At 38.1% G+C, this 17996-nt stretch overlaps 2 protein-coding genes across 2 annotated transcripts; one reads left to right on the top strand and one right to left on the bottom strand.

Moving 5' to 3' along the window:
* Positions 1 to 1462: 1462 nt before the first annotated feature.
* On the top strand, positions 1463 to 4919 carry CCDC110 (coiled-coil domain containing 110; the record flags this gene model as incomplete). The annotated part of the gene is given in 5 exon segments (XM_009872120.1): positions 1463 to 1528; positions 2167 to 2359; positions 3701 to 4204; positions 4319 to 4693; positions 4696 to 4919. Coding segments are annotated over 5 exon segments (1362 nt in total), but the record flags the coding sequence as incomplete, so codon positions are not given.
* Positions 4920 to 9172: 4253 nt separating this feature from the next.
* On the bottom strand, positions 9173 to 15482 carry LOC104268175 (chromosome unknown open reading frame, human C4orf47; the record flags this gene model as incomplete). Its single annotated transcript, XM_009872119.1, has 5 exons — positions 9173 to 9218; positions 10915 to 11087; positions 13039 to 13224; positions 15181 to 15256; positions 15345 to 15482. Coding segments are annotated over 5 exons (619 nt in total), but the record flags the coding sequence as incomplete, so codon positions are not given.
* Between the last annotated feature and the right edge of the window lie 2514 nt (positions 15483 to 17996).

Here is a 17996-nt window from a genome sequence, read left to right as displayed (position 1 = left end):
GGGTGACCGGGCATGAAGAGCCTTGGCCAGTGGAACTTCCCGTGCGGTGCCCTCGCTTAGGGAAGTGGGCGCGCTTACACACCGCCGGCTGACAAAACTGGCCTGAGCCAGACTTCCGAAACGTCCTCACGTTGTGCCAGGGCAAGTTTAGAATGCATATCGGTAAAAATTTCTTCACCGAAAGGGTTGTCAAGCACTGGAATGGGCTTCCCAGGGAAGTGGTGGAGTCACCATCCCCGGAGGCGTGTGAAAGATGTGTAGAGGTATGGCTGAGGGCCATGGTTTAGTGCTGGACCTGGCACCGCTAGGTGAGGGTTGGACTGGGCGGCCTTAAAGGTCTTTTCCAATGTAAGCGACGCTGTGATGGTGTGATTCAGCCCAGCGGCAACACTAGCTCAGGCTGGCGACTGATGACAGGGCCTTGATGTCAGGGGCTGCTCAGGCCAAGAGTTACTTCTCGGTGTTCACTAATGTGAGGCTGGTCTCTTCCTCACCGCTCAGCACACACAGAGTGGTTCCTGTGAATACACAGGTACTGACTGATGGTTTCGCTATACCTGGGCTGGAACCATACAGCAGGAGCTGTCATTCTTCACTGATGGTTTTCTGTAAGACATCAGACTTGCTGAACTATTCTGAAATTGACAGCGTTACTTGTATACTACAATTTCCACCTGAATAATGACTAGCAAAGTATGTTTGGGTGTTGGTTCTAATATCAGTATAGTTGCCTAACTCAGGTACACGATGTACAGTACTTCCCTGACTGCCTCTTTTCTTCCTTTTGTGTTTCGTGTCATTTTCTTCCAAACCAGAATGCATGGAAAGCTGGACAAGTTTTCCTCTATGCACATGCTCATTCCTTTAGCTGAGATTTTCACTGAGCTTCCCAATTCCTGTGACCTAAAACTGATTCATTCAGAGAATTGTTTGATCTGTGTGAAGAATTTGCACTATTAATTTTAAAGCATTTCTAAGTCATTAGAGCTTAGCCAGTATTATTTCTATTAATCCAGAATACTAGGGTTTCCTTTTACTAATTCCAGAGGCAGTCCAACTTTCTTATGTTGTCCAACCAGTACATCACATTCTAAACCAGAAAGATAATTTTTGAAACTAGAGTATGAATTCTAACAGAAGTGCATTTTGTATAACTGCAAAGACAAAGATCCAAAGTAATGCCAGACGTGACAGTTCTTCCTGTAATGTGAGCAACTGTCTGCAAGGAACGATGTTGAAATTCTTCCAATAATGAAAATACATTTCTAAATGGCTGTTGAATGATGAAAGGAGCATTTGGTGAACTCTTGTGGAGTCAGGCTGGGTGAGAACAATCTTGGGACTGGAAAAGAAACATAAATACACCTGAGAAAATATCCTAACTCATCTCAGTATTTAAAAAAAAAAAATCCAGACAAACCCCTACTTACCAATTTTCTGATATTTGGTCTACACATTTTAGATTCTTCAGCAGCAGCTGGAATCATTTCAGACATTTCGTCAACAGACTCTGGAGAATATTAACACAGTAAAAGTAGAACACAAATGCTTTTAAAATACAAAAGCCTTCTGATGAATTTTCAGATACTGCCGTACGTGTTTCAAGTAAAATCTATCATGTATGTTAAGCATGTGTTTAATCATCTGCCCCTCTTAAAATAGCTGATAGATAACCTTACTTGTAAGTTCTTGCACTCTCTTAGTCACAGTATTCTTTGAGGGCTTATAAAAACTACTCTAAAACCTCAAAAAAAGCCAAGGAAAAGCAAAACTGAATTAGGAAAAAAAAAGGCAAAGTACTAGATCCTTCTCTCCTTTATATCACTGTAAACTCAAGGAAGGTCCGTTGTTTTTGAAAAAGTTAATTCCACATTATGTCACTGTCAGCAGAACCTGTTCTATTGTTGTAAACCACCATGTTTCACAAAATGCTAAGTCACCTTTCCAGGAGTATTTTTCTGCCATCATTTGATCTGGTTCTTTATATAAAAGCTAAATAGCTGATGCTGGAAGGACAGTTAGCCTTACACTTTTTTGGTTATAAACAGTTCTGTATTCCTCCATGCCACTTCCATCTGGTCTGCCCTTCCTAAGAGAGAACTTTCTGAGTAATAGGAATTTCATTATATATTTCTACTTTTAATTTTTCTGTTAACTTTTTTTCAGGTATGGTCTAAAATTCATGAGTTACTAAACAAAAATCTGTTTGAATGGAAAACTCCACTATATAGTTCAGATAAGATTCTGATGACTTGCACACCGAGTGATGCATCTCTGGAATGTTTAGTGATTTTTACCTGCAGACAAGCTGGACCTTTAGTTTTGAGTGTGACATGTTTTTTAGAAAATAACGCAAGGGGTATTTTAGAGTAAAAAGAAATAAAAAGCAAACAAGCAAAAAACCACAGCAATATCTTATCCCTGAGATTTTTCTGGGTAGCAGAACTTTAGCCCTAATTACTTACACTATTCCCTCCCACTCATTTGATTATAACTGAGTTTTTCTTCTGCACAGGTAAAACTGTCACCTGATCTTCCCCAAATTAATTTCATTCATTTCCCAAAATTAATTGATGCCTTCAGTGGGCATGGAGTACAATGCAAAGCTTATGGGCAGATAGAGCAAAGTCGAGAAGAGGAGAGAGAAATGAGTACAAGGAGTAAATTTTGTCCCTCTACTATGAAGTGCTGCATAAACCCAAATTTCTCTGTCTACATTTAGCGTGAACTCCAGTTTGCCCTTATTTCATAGGGATTGGGACAACAAAAGCAAGCAAAGACAACCTATAGTCTCCTTAAGTCATCTCCCCTCTGCTGGAAATATACTTAATCAATTTAAGACACTGACTTTTGTGCCTGCTCCAAAGCCAAGTGCTGAATGGAATGGGGCCTACAATAATGGTGTACATTCTTTTAATGGATACATGACATTGGCAGAGGCAAAACGCACAAGTCTTGATTGGTAAGTGTCTTTGGTAACAGTTTAGTTGTGTTATGCTTGCACTACTGCAATGTTTGACAATTTTTCCAGCATGACAGTTCTTTGTACATTTGTTTTTAATTTTGTGGGTAGCTTATGGAAAATCCTGAATCACTGCCTTCTAAGAGAAAAGTCCATCATGATCAACAACCCTGTTCAGATGGGCACGTGGAAGCAGATTCTGATACTGGAAATTTCATCAGTGATATAAATATTCCACATAGGATTTTGCTTAAATCCATAGCAACCAAAAAGGTTGAAAATTCAGAAAATATGACTGGAAACAACAGGATACCCAGGATACCTGCAATCAAATATGAACATAAATGTGGACATTTGCTATCTGGCACTGATTTGGAGACAGAAAGGTTGAATGCTGCCCATGAGAATGTCATTTTGAGTGAACTGAAACATCATATACCTTTTCCCAAATTTAGGAAAGAATTTCATAAAGTAAACAATACTAATTATCCTACCAAGTTGCTGAAGCAAGAATGTCAGAAGTCAGTCCATAGCGATTTGGATTTATTAGCAGATAATACAGAAAAAAATGGCTTTTCATCTAGAAAAATAGTAAATCACTTAAAAGAAATGGTGACTTCTGTAGAGGAATCACATGTTGGTTTAGTTCCAGTTAAAAAAAAAATGGCCTATGTTTTAATCAAGAATTTTATAAAGACTCAGAATGTGCCAATGTATGGGGTGGTTCTCCTGCAACAGTATACAGTGAAAAAGCAGCATCTCCAAGCACAAATAAAGAATTTAGAATCGATTACAGTGAAGGTGACAGATTCCAGGTTAATTCTTTTTCTGAGATGCTGAAAGGTAAGCTACTAACAGCTGATAACAAAGAAAAACTAAAAAAAGAAAAAGAACAGCAACAGACTATAAATCAAACACTACTGAGGCCAGGAAGTCAGAAGTTCAGCGAAATCAAAGCAGACTCTGAATATGATGGCAAAAGTGACATATTGCCAAAGTCCCTGGAAAATTCGGAGCATTTGCAAAAAACAGTACGTGATCTTCTGAAAGAAAATTTAGCTCTCAAGAACAAATTGGAGCCTCTTACTGTTACGATACAGTCTTCGAAAGATATAATATCAAAATGCAATATGCAATTTAAGGATTTAGCTGAAAAAAAGAAAAGTATGCAAACTCAGTTGGCTAAATCGCAAGAAGATAACAAGGCGTATATTAAGGAACCAAAGAACTTCTACAGAAAATGTGAAGAACTCCAAAACAAGAAAATAATCCTTGAGAAAGAGAGAAATCAACTCCGTGATGGAAACCAACATTCAACACAGGCACAACGTGATTTTCAAATGGGGAACCAGAAAGTGGAAGAGAAGACTGCTGCAACTTCTGAAAGAGAGAGGCTCAATGCAATTCTAAAGCTCTTGCAAAAGGAATGCTTCAAGCTAAAAGAAAAAAATACAAAATTTAAGGTAAAAATATCATGGATTAACAAAGAAAAAAATTCCCTAGAGCAAGAGCTTGAAAGAATTCAGAGAGAAATGCAACAAATAAAAGAAACCACCAAGAAATCTGAACTGGAAACTCATCTTCAGTTAACGCAAACACTGGAAACCAAAAAACTTAACCTTGAAATCACTTTGCAGGAACGTTCGGATATTAAGCAGATGCTCCAGAAGGACTCTGAGGAACTTCAGTCAGTAAAAGTTTATACCGAAAAGAACCTTACGATTGAACTCAGAAAGCAAAAGCCGATACTAATATTTTAAAGTTTGACTTGTCCAGTGTAAACAAAGAATGCAAGAGGTTGTCAGCAGCAGTAAAAAACATCCCAGAGGATAATGAGTTACTTAAGAAAAAACTGCAGGAATATAGACAAGACATTTCCAAATCTGAAAGTGACATTAGAAAACTGATTGCAGAATACTTCCTATTAGAAAATAACCTGTGGACCACTGAAAGTTAGAGAGATGTATTACAGCTTGAATTCTGCCCAGCATATAAGGATTATAGTAATCTCTGATAGCAAGTCTGCAGGTAAAGGTAACGAGGTTATCAGGTACTAGGTACTCGTACCATGCAATCTAACTATTACTCTGAATATTCCACTAGAATTTTTACAGACATTTCTGTTCTAAATATAAAACTTTGGAATATAATTCACAAGTTATGAGCTTAATTCTGCAGTACCTTATTAGCCAATTTTCTTTTCCAGGCAATTCCTGATAATCTGCAGCAGTCTATTGCATCAAATAAATAGTAATAAAATGTTTTCTTTTGTAAAACATTTACAATTCTGATGTCCAGTCATTACCATGCTTTGCTTATGTTCTAAAAAGAACAGCCTGGGTTTTTTAGCACTTGGCTGAATTTTACAGATTCACAAAAGCAGACCCTTACACAGTGTTTGTAGTTGTCATGGGTTAGGGCCAGCCAGTTACACAGCACCCCTCAGCTGCTTGCTCACTCCTCCCCGCTGTGGGATGGAGAAAATAGGAGGCTCGTGGGTCGAGGATCACTCACCAGTTTTGGTCATGGGTTAAATAGATTCAGCTTGGAGTAAAAAAAAAAAATCAATTTGTTACCAATCAAATCAGAGTAGGATAATAAGAAATAAGACCAAATCTTAAAACACCTTGTCCCTTTTTCGCAGCTTCAATTTCATTCCCAATATTCTCTACCTCCTCCCCCACAGCAACACAGTGGATGGGGCATGGGGGTTGTGGTCAATTCATCACATGTCGCCTCTCCTGCTCTGTCCTGCTCAGGGGGAGGAATCCTCACAATCTTCCTCTCCTTCAGCGTGGGGTCCCTCCCACAGGAGACAGTCACCCACCAACTTCTCCATCACGAGTCCTTGCCATGGTCTGCAGTCCTGTACGAACTGCTCCAGCGCGGGTTCCTTCTGCAGGGTGCAGTCCTTCAGGAACAGACTGCTCCAGTGTGAGTGTCCCACGGGAGTCACAGCCTTGTTCAGGCACAGCCCCCTGCTCCAGTGTAGGGTCCTCCACGGGCTGCCGATGGGCATCTGCTCCACCGTTAACCTCCATGGGCTGCAGGGACAGCCCTGCCATCTCACCCCTCCTTCTTCGCTGACCTTAATGTGGGCAGAGTTGTTTCTCTCACACCGCCCTTCTCTCCCCACTGCAGATTTTCCCGCAGTTTCTTTTCGGAGCCAGGGAAGCTTCTGGCAGCTTCTCACAGGAGCCACCACTGTAGCCCCTTCCCTGACACCAAAACCCCACTGCACAAACCCAATACAGTAGTGTAAAGAAAATTAATGAAACTGTGACTGTTTACAGGAGAGAGGATTCTATCCCCAGGATTTCAGAGACAGAAGGGAATCTTAACGACCTTTTAGCTCATCGGCTTAAGCACACGCCATAACATTTCACTGGTTATTTCTGCAAGTCCTAAATTATATTTAAGCTATGTTTATGTATATTTTAGATAATACTCAATTCTGGTCTATGGTCTATGTTTAACACAAGGTACCCTTTATCTCTTTATACTAGATACTAACTTAGAAAGCTTGTTATTTAAAACATGATTTTTAACATTTTCAGGGTAAATATAGAGAACATCATCATAGCTATAAAAGGCAGAAAAATTATCCTCCTGAGTATAATCACTGCACAACTACTCTGATTTTCTCAGCCAAGATATTGTGGGGAGAATGTATTTCTCAAAAATACCGCATATAATATTCTGTGAAGTTGAAGCTGCCTGTATGCAGTGTCTTTACAACACTATTACAACACTATTAGGACTATTTTCTTTTTTTACTCGCTCCTTAGTAAAATAAAAAAAATCATGAAAGTAAACCCATTTAATGAATTAATTACTGGTGATCCAGAACAGACTTTGAGGTAATTTTTAATCTTCACTTTCCTATTTGTACAACACTAGGTGTACAAGCTCGTGGCCAATAAAGACCATGATCTCTTCAGAGACATAACAGTAATCCATTTCTTCGTATTTCTCCAATAATTCATAAAGACAGATTGCAGCAAATTAACTCTGTAATACAAGACTATAAATGTAATAGAACACGCTTTGTATCATGACTGATACGTATAGTAGAATGACTAAAAACTACATTAAGTCTAGTTGTCAATGCTTTTTCCTGTAAAAAATGTTTAAAATATACAAAAGATTTTGTTGCACTTTTTTACTGCAGATAGGCAAAAGTGTTAGACCACAATTTTGCATTGCACACTCAATGTCAATAAGGACATTAAAATGGTAAATACTTGGGCTATTGAGTAGGTGGTCAGGTGTTTAATTGCATTTAACACTTGCATAAACATGAGGTTGCTTCAGATTGTAACTATTAAATTGTGGTCAGAATCAGTTACAGAGGTGACTGGCTATATCTGTACTGCAAGGATGACAGAAAGCTGTTATTATGAAAACAGTGTAAATATTGTCTCATGTCCTCCTTACTTTAGATAACTGGCTAACAAAATTTAAGAAAGTTCTAAATTCAACTGTCACAGTCAAAGGTACTGCCAAGAAACAAAGGGACACAATTATCATTTGTATTAAGGCAGCATACCGAGGCCCGAACTAGAATCGGGTGTCAGCTCATTAAGACCACACATTTTTGGTGGAGACTTATCAGGAGCAGTTATTGGCTCCCTTGATCATCACACAAAGCTAGTCCACATACACTAGCATCTTCTCAAACAAGTTGGATTGATTTTTTTTTTTAATGAAGCTCTATACATTTTAATTAGCTTTCAGTATTTCCATCATGGTAGTGAATGAAAAGATTATTGAAACACAGAAGAAAATAGAACTGCAATAGCATTGTAAAAAGAAGAAAGAATTGCCATGGAATTGCAAAAAGAGGAGAGACAGAAGGACATAAAGAACTTCAGAGCAGTCTTCGTCAGCTGTACCACATCAGGACAGCAGTTAGGAGGAAGTACAGCATAGTTCAATCTACCTAGAGTGCTGTGTCTACAGACCTCACAAGTGAACAACGTGGCAAATGCTTCTGACACTCTGTACAGAGATGACACTAAGGTACCTAAGGTCAGCACCAAGTACTGTTGTCTAATGCGAGGAATAAGCAAAGCAAGAAAGAATTCTGTTCTAGGTCTTTGGATAGAGAAAACATCAAAGTCATTGTATAATATTTTAAAATACTGTTGGGTCCTGTTGTTTTCAAGGTAAGGGCTTTTATGCTTCAATACATGCTGAAAGACCTGGCCAACAATTCTCGGTTTTATTTTTATTTGCTCTGATGCTAGGAAATGTGAGATCCAGTCTGGAATTTCTTTTAAAACCTATTAATCCTGCGAACAGCAGCAAAGATACCATTTCTTGAATATTTCACAGTGATACAATGTATCTTTAATAAAAATGAATAAATAAATTCTGTCATCTAATAATTTGGATAAATAAATGCTAAGAGGTTTTTTCATTTTTATAATAAATTACCTTTGATTTACATGAACACATACAAAAACCTGACAAAGTTATTAAGATGGAGGTAAGGTGTACATTTAGGATCACAGCTCCATCTGAGAACCTAGTTTTAAAGACTGATCTGATTTGTTAAGGAACCTTCCATGTATGCAAAATGTGCTCTTGGCAGAACCTCACAAGTGAACAGCAGCACTTACGGTTTTCAGGAAACTGAGGAAGAGTAGAGGCTGATAAATAGAGATGACTCACAGCCTGCTTGTGGTCTGTTTTTGAACGATGCTTGATATTGGTCGTTTTGAGAAGGTCATCAAAACTAAAAATTCTATATTTTTAAGACAGTTCTTACACAAAATTCTAGTTGAAATAAAGTACAAGTTGTAATTCTACCAAAGGGAAACGATGACCTCAGTTTGACTGCAGGCCACACCTGACTAACTTGGATAAAACACACATTGATACTCACCTTAAAATATATACACTTTCTTCCATTGCAATATATAGTCAATTCGTAACCCAAATTGCTCATTAGAAGTACATTTCAAAAGTCCAGTTAAGCACTAAGCTGAAAATTTATATGAAAATACAGCCTTAAGAGATTTAATAAATAAAAGATCTTAATCTACTTATTGCAGCTTTATATCCAGAAACAAAAGACTGCATTCTCAATAATGAAACAGATTGGATTGCCCTATATATTTGAATTCCACTTCTCACATTTTTATTTGTTTTGATAGCAGTTTAGAGAGTCTAAAACGTGTACCCTTCATTTCACCTCTTGTACTACTACAATGACAGCTGTGCAGTCTTGTAGTTCATTGCATTTATTTCTCTGAAATGTAAATGAAGAAAAACTTATTAGTTTTTGTAGAATATCACTGTACAAATTACAAGTTTTTGTTAAAGTGAAAAACCATTGTATGCTCAGTCCTGTCGTTAGATTTTATTACTTGAATCCTTGTGAAGTCAAATTTATTTCAATAGAGCTCTGCATGACAGTAAGAATCTACACTAGCAAATCCAATTATTGGATTATGGTCCAAACATCAGGAGATAAGCTTTCCATTGGAAAGTACATAAAGAACTGTAATTCAGTGGGGAAGCAGATGATTTGAAAAATATCTTACCACATTTCTTAAACTCTGTGAGCTGTGAGCTTCATACTTACAATAAATTCAGTTCACAATTCTCATTCTATTAAACCTATGAATAACAAACCAAACCCCAAACACATTCTTTAGAACTCGTAGGAGGGAAATAATAATAGTGGAGAATTTGAAATACTAGTTTTAATTTCTCTCTGTGGAATTTCTGTCGGATATGTGAAATTTTTCTCTTTACAAATATTTTAGTGAGTCCATTATAACTGTATCTGTGAGCACAGTGATACTTCACCAGCAGCCCCTCCCTTTCAGTTTTGAAGCCTACTTCCCATACAGTTAGGTTTTTTTCCAATAAAACTATTTCTTTTGGGAACATGTATTTTTATTCTGTTGTTAAAACAGTAATACAAACAATTGCACTGATAAGAAGGCTACTCAGGCCAATGTATCATTCTTCTTCCCTTTTACTAGTTTAAAAACACCAGTACATACATGGAAGGGTGTACCTTCTTACATCAGCACTGGTAATTACCACAAGCTCTTTGGTGTACCAAAAAGTTACTTTGTATTCTTTTTTTGCTTTCCATTAGTAATGGGAAGCTATGTGGAGTAATATGTAGCTCCTGTTTCTGCCTTGTCAACATAAATAAAAACTTCAACCTAACACTGCAACCTAAAAAGTGGCCCCCTGAGGGAGGTGCACTCCTTAGACATCACATATGATATGTAAAAGGCAGATCATAAATGTGAAGCAGATTCCGCTAAGATAGTTTTTCAAAGTTTAATCAAGATTTCTAAAATACTTCATGTTACTCATGGAGTATGCTAAATAATAGGCTTAACTGCTCTACATGCAATCTTAGAAGTCTGTATTTGAAAGTCATTTCTCTAAATACTCTAAAGAACAGTCTTCTTTTTCTGCTTGAATTATAAAAGAGCCAACACTAGTACATACACTGTGTACTATAAGTCTGTTCTAAACATTGCACAGTGACATGTTTGTAGTTAAGGACCCAGTTGGGAGTGCCATTGTATCAAAAGCTTCACAGGCTTAAATTAATATTATGCTTGCCAGCAGAGGGAGCCAATCTTATCCTATAAACACAAAGCGAAAACAAGACTAGAGTTAACAGGAACCTTCCCGGTCTTTTCACCTTATCAAGTCAGAAAGGAATAAAAAATAATAATTTTTCGGTGGCATCTGTGTACCATGATTTTGAAGGTCTCTATGATACATATAGCCGTATAAAGTAACCTGAATTTCAGAAGACAGTAGGAATAAATTTTGAATGCCAAGTTCTTTGTATATTTCTTATCCTTCTGTTAAGTTGTTCCATTTATTCAATTATTTTAGATATTAATAAACAGCTGTGATAATGACTTTTGGTAGATGGCATACATGAAACTCAAATTAAAGGAGCTCACCTTTTAACATTTAAATCTATTATGCTTGTAGTTGGTCTGCTTTTTGGTCCAGAAGGAGGATAAAAAACCTGTTGGTTTTTATTAGTCGTGACAGCCTTAGGTGTTTTAATTTCATAAGGTTCATTGGAATGGCTTGGGTAACGATCAAATGTGCCTCCTTTCATGCCCCCTGGCTGAAAAAGTACAAAAGAACTTTTCAGAGTGCCAAGCTACAACATAATTGAGTTTATAAAAATATTTTTCGTGAAAAAGCAAGTAAGAATACTGAATAGCAGACTGCATCACATTATATAAAAAACAAGAATATATACTCCTTAAATCTGTGATGGAAACATTAAGGGAAGTTTTACTCATTATTTTGATGAATTCTTAGTTTTACATGTTCTTTCATAAGTCTGGATTTTGAGGAAGGGGTCTTAAAAATGTGACAGAAAAAGAAAACTCACTAAAATGAGCTGATGTGGCCAAAGAAAAGGAAATTCCTATTTCACTATTAGTTTTCTAGTGCACCTTCCTGTCCAGTACTGGTGTAGGGATGGTTACACACAGCACAGCTTGAGTTTTATTATCAGTATGCTTTCTGATATGTAGGATTGAATACAGCATTGGCTTTTCCTGAAACATTATGTTAACTAGTACTACAACAGTGGCAAATTTAAAAAACATGCGGAGAGTTGATTAATTCCTTGCAATCCCCTAGTACAGTTAAACCCCCCAGTCTGCTGAAGCTGCATTCCTGAAAGTGCAGCAAGAAGTGATTTGATTGACAATAAACCAATTTTTCCAGTAAGAATTTATATAACAGAAAGAGAAAGTGTGCAGTAGCTTGGGAAATGCAAATAATTTAAGTATATGGGGAAAGCATATATGGTGTGAAGGATGAGGAGCCTGGAACAGGATCACCAGTACTGTCAGCCAGACGAGGTGCTGACTTCTTAGCAGCTCACTTCTCTGAACAGATTTCCATTCTGAAAGATCTCAGCTGCTTCATTTATGAGGTGAAACACCCAACACAATTCTCTGTGTGTAAGCATTTTTGCTGTCTCTTTCTCGAATAGTTAATATTTTCCTTTCTATCATCATCTTGCTCAGATGAATCAATGTCAATCAAGTCAAGGGTGAAGGGTATAATAATAGGAAAATAGTGGTTAGCAGAGCACAATATTAAAGGACTGGCAGTGGAACTCCCAAATGAAGACATGAAAAGTGACAGATTCAGGGGTGTTACTGTGAGAGGTATTGGCAGTCATTTAAGAGAGAGATATTTATGCATCTTAAACCCATTTCCAAGTGAAATTAAGATTTAGCTTTGAGGTGAATGGCATAAATTTAGTATCTCATCTCAAAAAATACATGAAGGTGGAATGCTTTATGGAATTGAAAAAATAGCCATTTAGATTTTAAGAAATAATGGCACTAAGCAACTAGAACTAATAAACTATGTTCCTATGATTCTATATAGCCTTAATACTAACTCTAGGCTTTATTTCTTATGCCCTCTAATATCTTCCATGCATATTTATTCCCATCCTTTTCCTCCTTTTCTCCTAACTGCTGAAGAGTTGATGAATTCTAAAGCTGATTCCAAATTTATATCTGATGGACAAGTGACAGGTATCTTCTGAGTTTATTCTGTAGCCTTTCTCTGAGCAGAAGGATTAACATGAGTTTTTTCTGCTCCTTCCAGCTCTCTGTTTCCACAACACATTTGTCTATATAGGCTGAGAGTAATTAGCAGGTTCAAAAAATATATAAGTGACTGTCAAGAGTCCAAAATAGAAGAGTATTTCATTTTGCTACAGTAATCTTATCTTTCTTGCATTAACCTTCTGCAACCTATCTTTTTGTGGTGTGTGCAGTCAATTAACTGTATTTTCACAGCACTAAGCAGATTTTAAAAAAACACTTGTGAGGTTACTTCAAGCTGGTTAGCAATTATTGTCAGGTCAAACAAGATTTCATTGCTTTGTAACCTGAAAACAAAGTAAATGGAATAATGTCTTTTGTAAGAAAAATAAGACCTTAATAGCAAACCCAAACATTTATTTCTATCTCATGTCGTGTAAGCAAAGCTAATAATAGCAAATATCTGAATATTTATCATTTGTCTCTGAACAAACTTGCCTTTTTAGCAGGAGAACTTGGTATGAAAGGCCGTGCAACTGGTATCTTTGGAGGTGGGTTCTTCACAGGTGGCAAAGGTTTGTCATTAAAATAGGGATTCCTGTCAAAATACTCCTGAGGATGTAGATTTAACTTAAAAGGCCCGTTTATGTTCCTCATGACCTGTTTATGTTTCTTGCGAGCTTTCTGCAAAACAAATACTTTGAAAGAAACAATCTTTAGGATTTTTATTGTATGTTACTCTAAGAGAAAAATGGAAAGCATTTAAATATAGTCTTAGAGAATGTTCACTCTTAACTTTCTCTGCTTTTGTTTGATGATCAAAATATTTTATATACCCACCATATATAATAGAACATAGACTCGCTGACCAGGAAGCACAACAATCGCTATGTAATTTTTAAATGTCAGGAAAAGCACTGTGCCTTCAAGATACATCAGGCACCAGTACAAATTAGGGGTCACCCTGCTGCAAAGCAGCCCCATGGAGAAAGGCCTAGTGGACAGTCAGTTGTCCATGGGACAGCAATGTGCCCTTGTGGCCAAGAGGGCCAATGGGATCCTGGGGTGCATCAACAAAAGTGTGTTCAGCAGATCTAGGGAAGTTTTACTCCTCCTCTCCCCTGCCCTGGTGAGACCACACCTGGAATACTGTGTCCAGTTTTGGGCTCCCCAATCCAAGAGTGGCAGGGACCCCCTGGACAGGGAGCAACCCAGCACATTTAGCTATGAGGATGATTAAGGGACTTGAACATCTCTCCTGTGAAGAGAGACTGAGAGAACTGGGGCTGTTCAGCCTTGAAAAGAGACAGCTGAGAGGGCATCTTATTAATGTGTACAAATACCTGAGGAGTGGGCGTCAAAAGGAAGATGCTAGTCTCTTCTCGGTGGTGCCCAGTAACAGGACAAGGAATGATGGGTGCAAGCTAGAACATAGGAAGTCCCACCTCAACACGAGGAGAAACTTCTTTACTATGAGGGTGACAGAGCACTGGCACAGGCTGCCCAGAGAGGTTGTGGAGTCTCCTTCTCTGGAGATATTCAAAACCCACCTGGACGCGTTCCTGTGTGGCTGCCCTAGGGGATCCTGCTCTGGCAGGTGGGTTGGACTAGATGATCTCTAGAGGTCCCTTCCAACCCCGAACATTCTCTAAGTTTATGATTCTATGAAGATGTGTGTAACAGTATGGTATACCTGCATCCTAGGCATGTATGCATACATACATGCTTGAAAATTCTGCCTGCGTGCAACCCAGCTGCTCACACTTGTGAACTCTGGCCACGATGTTTCCCAGATTCTGAGCCCCTTACTAAGCTGTGCTTCTCTAGGAATTGGTTCTTTGTACCATGGGAGATGTTGGCTATTCTTCCCAGATTCCATTGTAAAATGAAGTAAGTTAAAACATTATGAACAATTAAAAGAAAAGCACAAAATGTACCGTCAGTAATGCAGTATCACCTGGTAATGCATGCTAATGTCTCAGAGCAAATTCCTTTCTTTCTGTCCAGTGAAAACAATCCTACCTCCCTATTTTCTCTCTTCTTCACATTTTCTGCACTGGATGCTTAGTTTTGACTCTAGATTTGTCTTAACTACATGTAGCTGAATTCTTCTAATCTTGCTCTTACCCTAGACTGAAATATGTCCTCCTACTACCATTTTTCACTACATATGATGAAAATATTCAGGATAACTTAAACCAGTGCAAGCAAATTTTAGAGTTATCTTAGATTTATGAACTTATATGAAAACAAGAACAAGTTGGTTTGTTTCTATAGCATCTAGGCTAATGAAGTTCTGTTCTTCTGACAACAACACAGAAGTATTATTGTTCTTGCTATTGGCATTGTTCGGTCATTATTTATTGTAGCTTTAAGGTCTCCAAATAAAAAATAAAGGTCAAATCCTGAATGGCAGAACTTAGGTGGGCTACTGCCAGATGCCTCAAAGGAAAAATAATAAATGGACAATACTGAAATCTTTTCTACATAGGATGGTCATTAATTTGTTTTCCTTCCTCCACTTTGTAAATAAACATTAATGATTTCAAGCTAAAGGAAACATTGCAGGGAACAGAAATTTCATGTAAATTGTAATAAATAACTATAACACTAATATATAGTAAAGACAAATATTTTTACCTTTGCCTTTTTTCTTTTTGCTTTATACCCATCGGGTTCATGTGGATATTGTTCACCTATGGTAAGGTTTGCATAACTGTAAAAAGAAAATTAGTTACTTAGGTGTGCAAGACTGAAGATAAATCTAATGAAATACTCTTCAAGAAGCAATATGGTGAAGTTACCCATATCCAGTTCCTTTCTTTCCTGGATTAGTATAAAAATTCTTTCCAGGAGGAATAGATTTTTCTCTGGCTTTCAGTTGTGGACTGAAGTATGGATATGAGCCTCCTATGGTTCCATAATAGCTGCCGCGTCCACATCTAAAAATAGCAAATGAGCACATTAATTAATGTTTTGCAAATATTTCTGGCTTTACATGTCTAGTGTGCCGGAACAGCAGGAAGTAGAACACCCAAACAAGATATACACTTCAAGAATTAAATATGAAACCAGATCAGATCCACTGCCCATGGATCTACTACCACACCAATTCCACGCACAATGTTATGGACAAAAAAGAAACAAGATGGCATTAGAGATGAAGTTTTAAGGTATCTTAATAATATAAATATGCTCAACAGAGGTGAAGTAACACTGGTTGAGGCAGATTCACAGACACCCAGAGGAAAATTTTAAACAGACTTCATGTTTGATGACAAGAGGACAGTCTCTCCCACACTGTTTACAGAGAACAGTAAGGTAGTGTTGGTATGATAATGGAGTGGCAGGTATCGCGGGGTACCTGTCTGACAGGTGGGTTTTTTGGGAAATGTTAGGACTAATTAATGTTCTGTCTAGTCACAAGAGGGAAATAAGAGGAGGTACAGCTCATTTGGGCACCGGTTAGCTCAATCAGTTGAGTGTGGCACTAACACCGCCAAGGTCGTGGGTTCGATTCCCGTTCGGTCCCCACGTGTTGCCTGATCTAGTCAAGAGGTGGCGTCCCTGGCGACAGGGAGGCTGGATTAAAATGATCTCTAAGGTCCCTTCTAGCCTAGGCCATTCTATGAGCTAGGAGAAATACCTTTGTCAACAAAGCTGCAGGGATTCACAAAGACTGTTTTTAAAGACCAGCTTGAAAGTCAGTATTTGCTGGCAAGTGTGTGACGTGTTCTCAAAGCACATTGTCACAGAGCCACTAAAAAAGAAACTAATGAAATAGCTGAATGGCAATTTGGTCCACTAACCACCAGCTACAGCAATCCAAAAACACCCCAACCAACCAACCCTCTGTCCTCACACCCCAAAATCCCAAAACAGAACAGAAAAAAATAAACAGGGGTTACTGTATGAGACCTGTCAACTACTCCAGATAGCCAAGGTAATCTGCTTTGCCTGCACTGTACTTTGTCTGCATGAAAGAGTAAAGTACCTCCATGAGTTCTTACTTAAAAGGGCAATTAATGAATACTGACAGGATTAGGACACCTAGATGACATTTGCCATCTTTGCACAGAGCACTAGCCTGCCTGTTTGCTACCCTCCTTTTATTTAGGGATTTCATAAACCCATACATAGAAAAAAAATGGGCAAACTGACAGTGCACAGACAACCTTTATCTCAGTGTCTCCTAGCTCTTAAGTTCTTTATTTCATATTCTTTAAATGTCACATCTGTGTACAGGCTTTTTATATGCCAGTAACAAAGTAACAGAGAACAGGCATAGGAAGAAAAGAAAGGCCTAAGCTTAAGTAACATCTTCAGAATATGGTGGCATCTCTGCCCATGACAGGGAGGTTGGATTAAATGATCTCTAAGGTCCCTTCCAGCCTAGGCCATTCTATGCTTCCATGAATATGATATCTTTGCAACCTTTCTATCTGGAGCCAGCAAATGTGGCTCCAATGTAAAGGGAAGATTCCCAAGAGCTGCTTATCATTCAGAACAACAACCCAACTGAACAGCGACACAGCTCTGCGCTAGTTCCTTAGTTACGATGGGAGTCAGTTACACATACAAGAAATGTATAATCCCTCTCCGTAATTACCTCAGGATTCCATTAGAAGCTAACTTGCCCACTTTCCCAGCCTCTGCTTTGCATTACTCTACCAGTACAGATTTAGAGAAGAATAAAGGCAATACAGAACCCGTCCTCACGTTCATGTCTAGAGGAATTCTAAAGTCTTAACAAGAGTAAGAACATGAGCAGCCAACAAGTACATAAGTGGAGGCAGTACAGGGAAGAGAGCACATTAGCAGGTCTTCCTTGTAAGCAAGACTCCTGCTGTTGGACTCGGAACCCAGAAAGGAAGTGAACAGGACTTTCACCAACACAGATTTGAAATCAATGGCTAGGGGTTTGTAATAGTTAAATGCATATAAATAATTTGATTGCTATAAAGTTAAATTGTAGTTGAAAGAAGGTTTTAAGCATGGGGCTCAGACGTTGTCCCATCAGAAATAGCACATGTATACCCAACAGAAAGCCTACACCACATGTCTGCCATTCCTATTAAAAGCTAAGATGTTCCTCTAACATACAAGAGAACACGGCTAATCCCTGCAACCTAAAACATCTGTATGCAAAATAAACAAGAGGTTACACTTCAAACTTTCCAAGAGCAAAGCTGCAGAAAGATAAATATAACCATGAGACTGTAAGAAGTAGACCCTGTACACAAACCAAATACTCCTCTCTCTTACTGCAGCAACAAGAACAAAACAAGATTGTCCAGTCATAAATAAGTAACCAGGTTTTACCTGTTTTCACATGTGAATAATAATAGTTACGTGACAACAGTTGTATTGGTACAATTAATGTAATTAATTGCAAATAGCAAAGATGTATTTATTTTAATATTCTGCACTGTCGTGGTTTGACCCTGGCCGGCAGC

This window comes from Apaloderma vittatum, unplaced genomic scaffold (assembly GCF_000703405.1).
Source record: "Apaloderma vittatum isolate BGI_N311 unplaced genomic scaffold, ASM70340v1 scaffold11426, whole genome shotgun sequence".
Lineage (NCBI taxonomy): Eukaryota > Metazoa > Chordata > Aves > Trogoniformes > Trogonidae > Apaloderma > Apaloderma vittatum.
The sequence above is the reverse complement of the archived record's forward strand: the minus strand, read 5'-3'. Positions and strand labels throughout refer to the sequence as shown.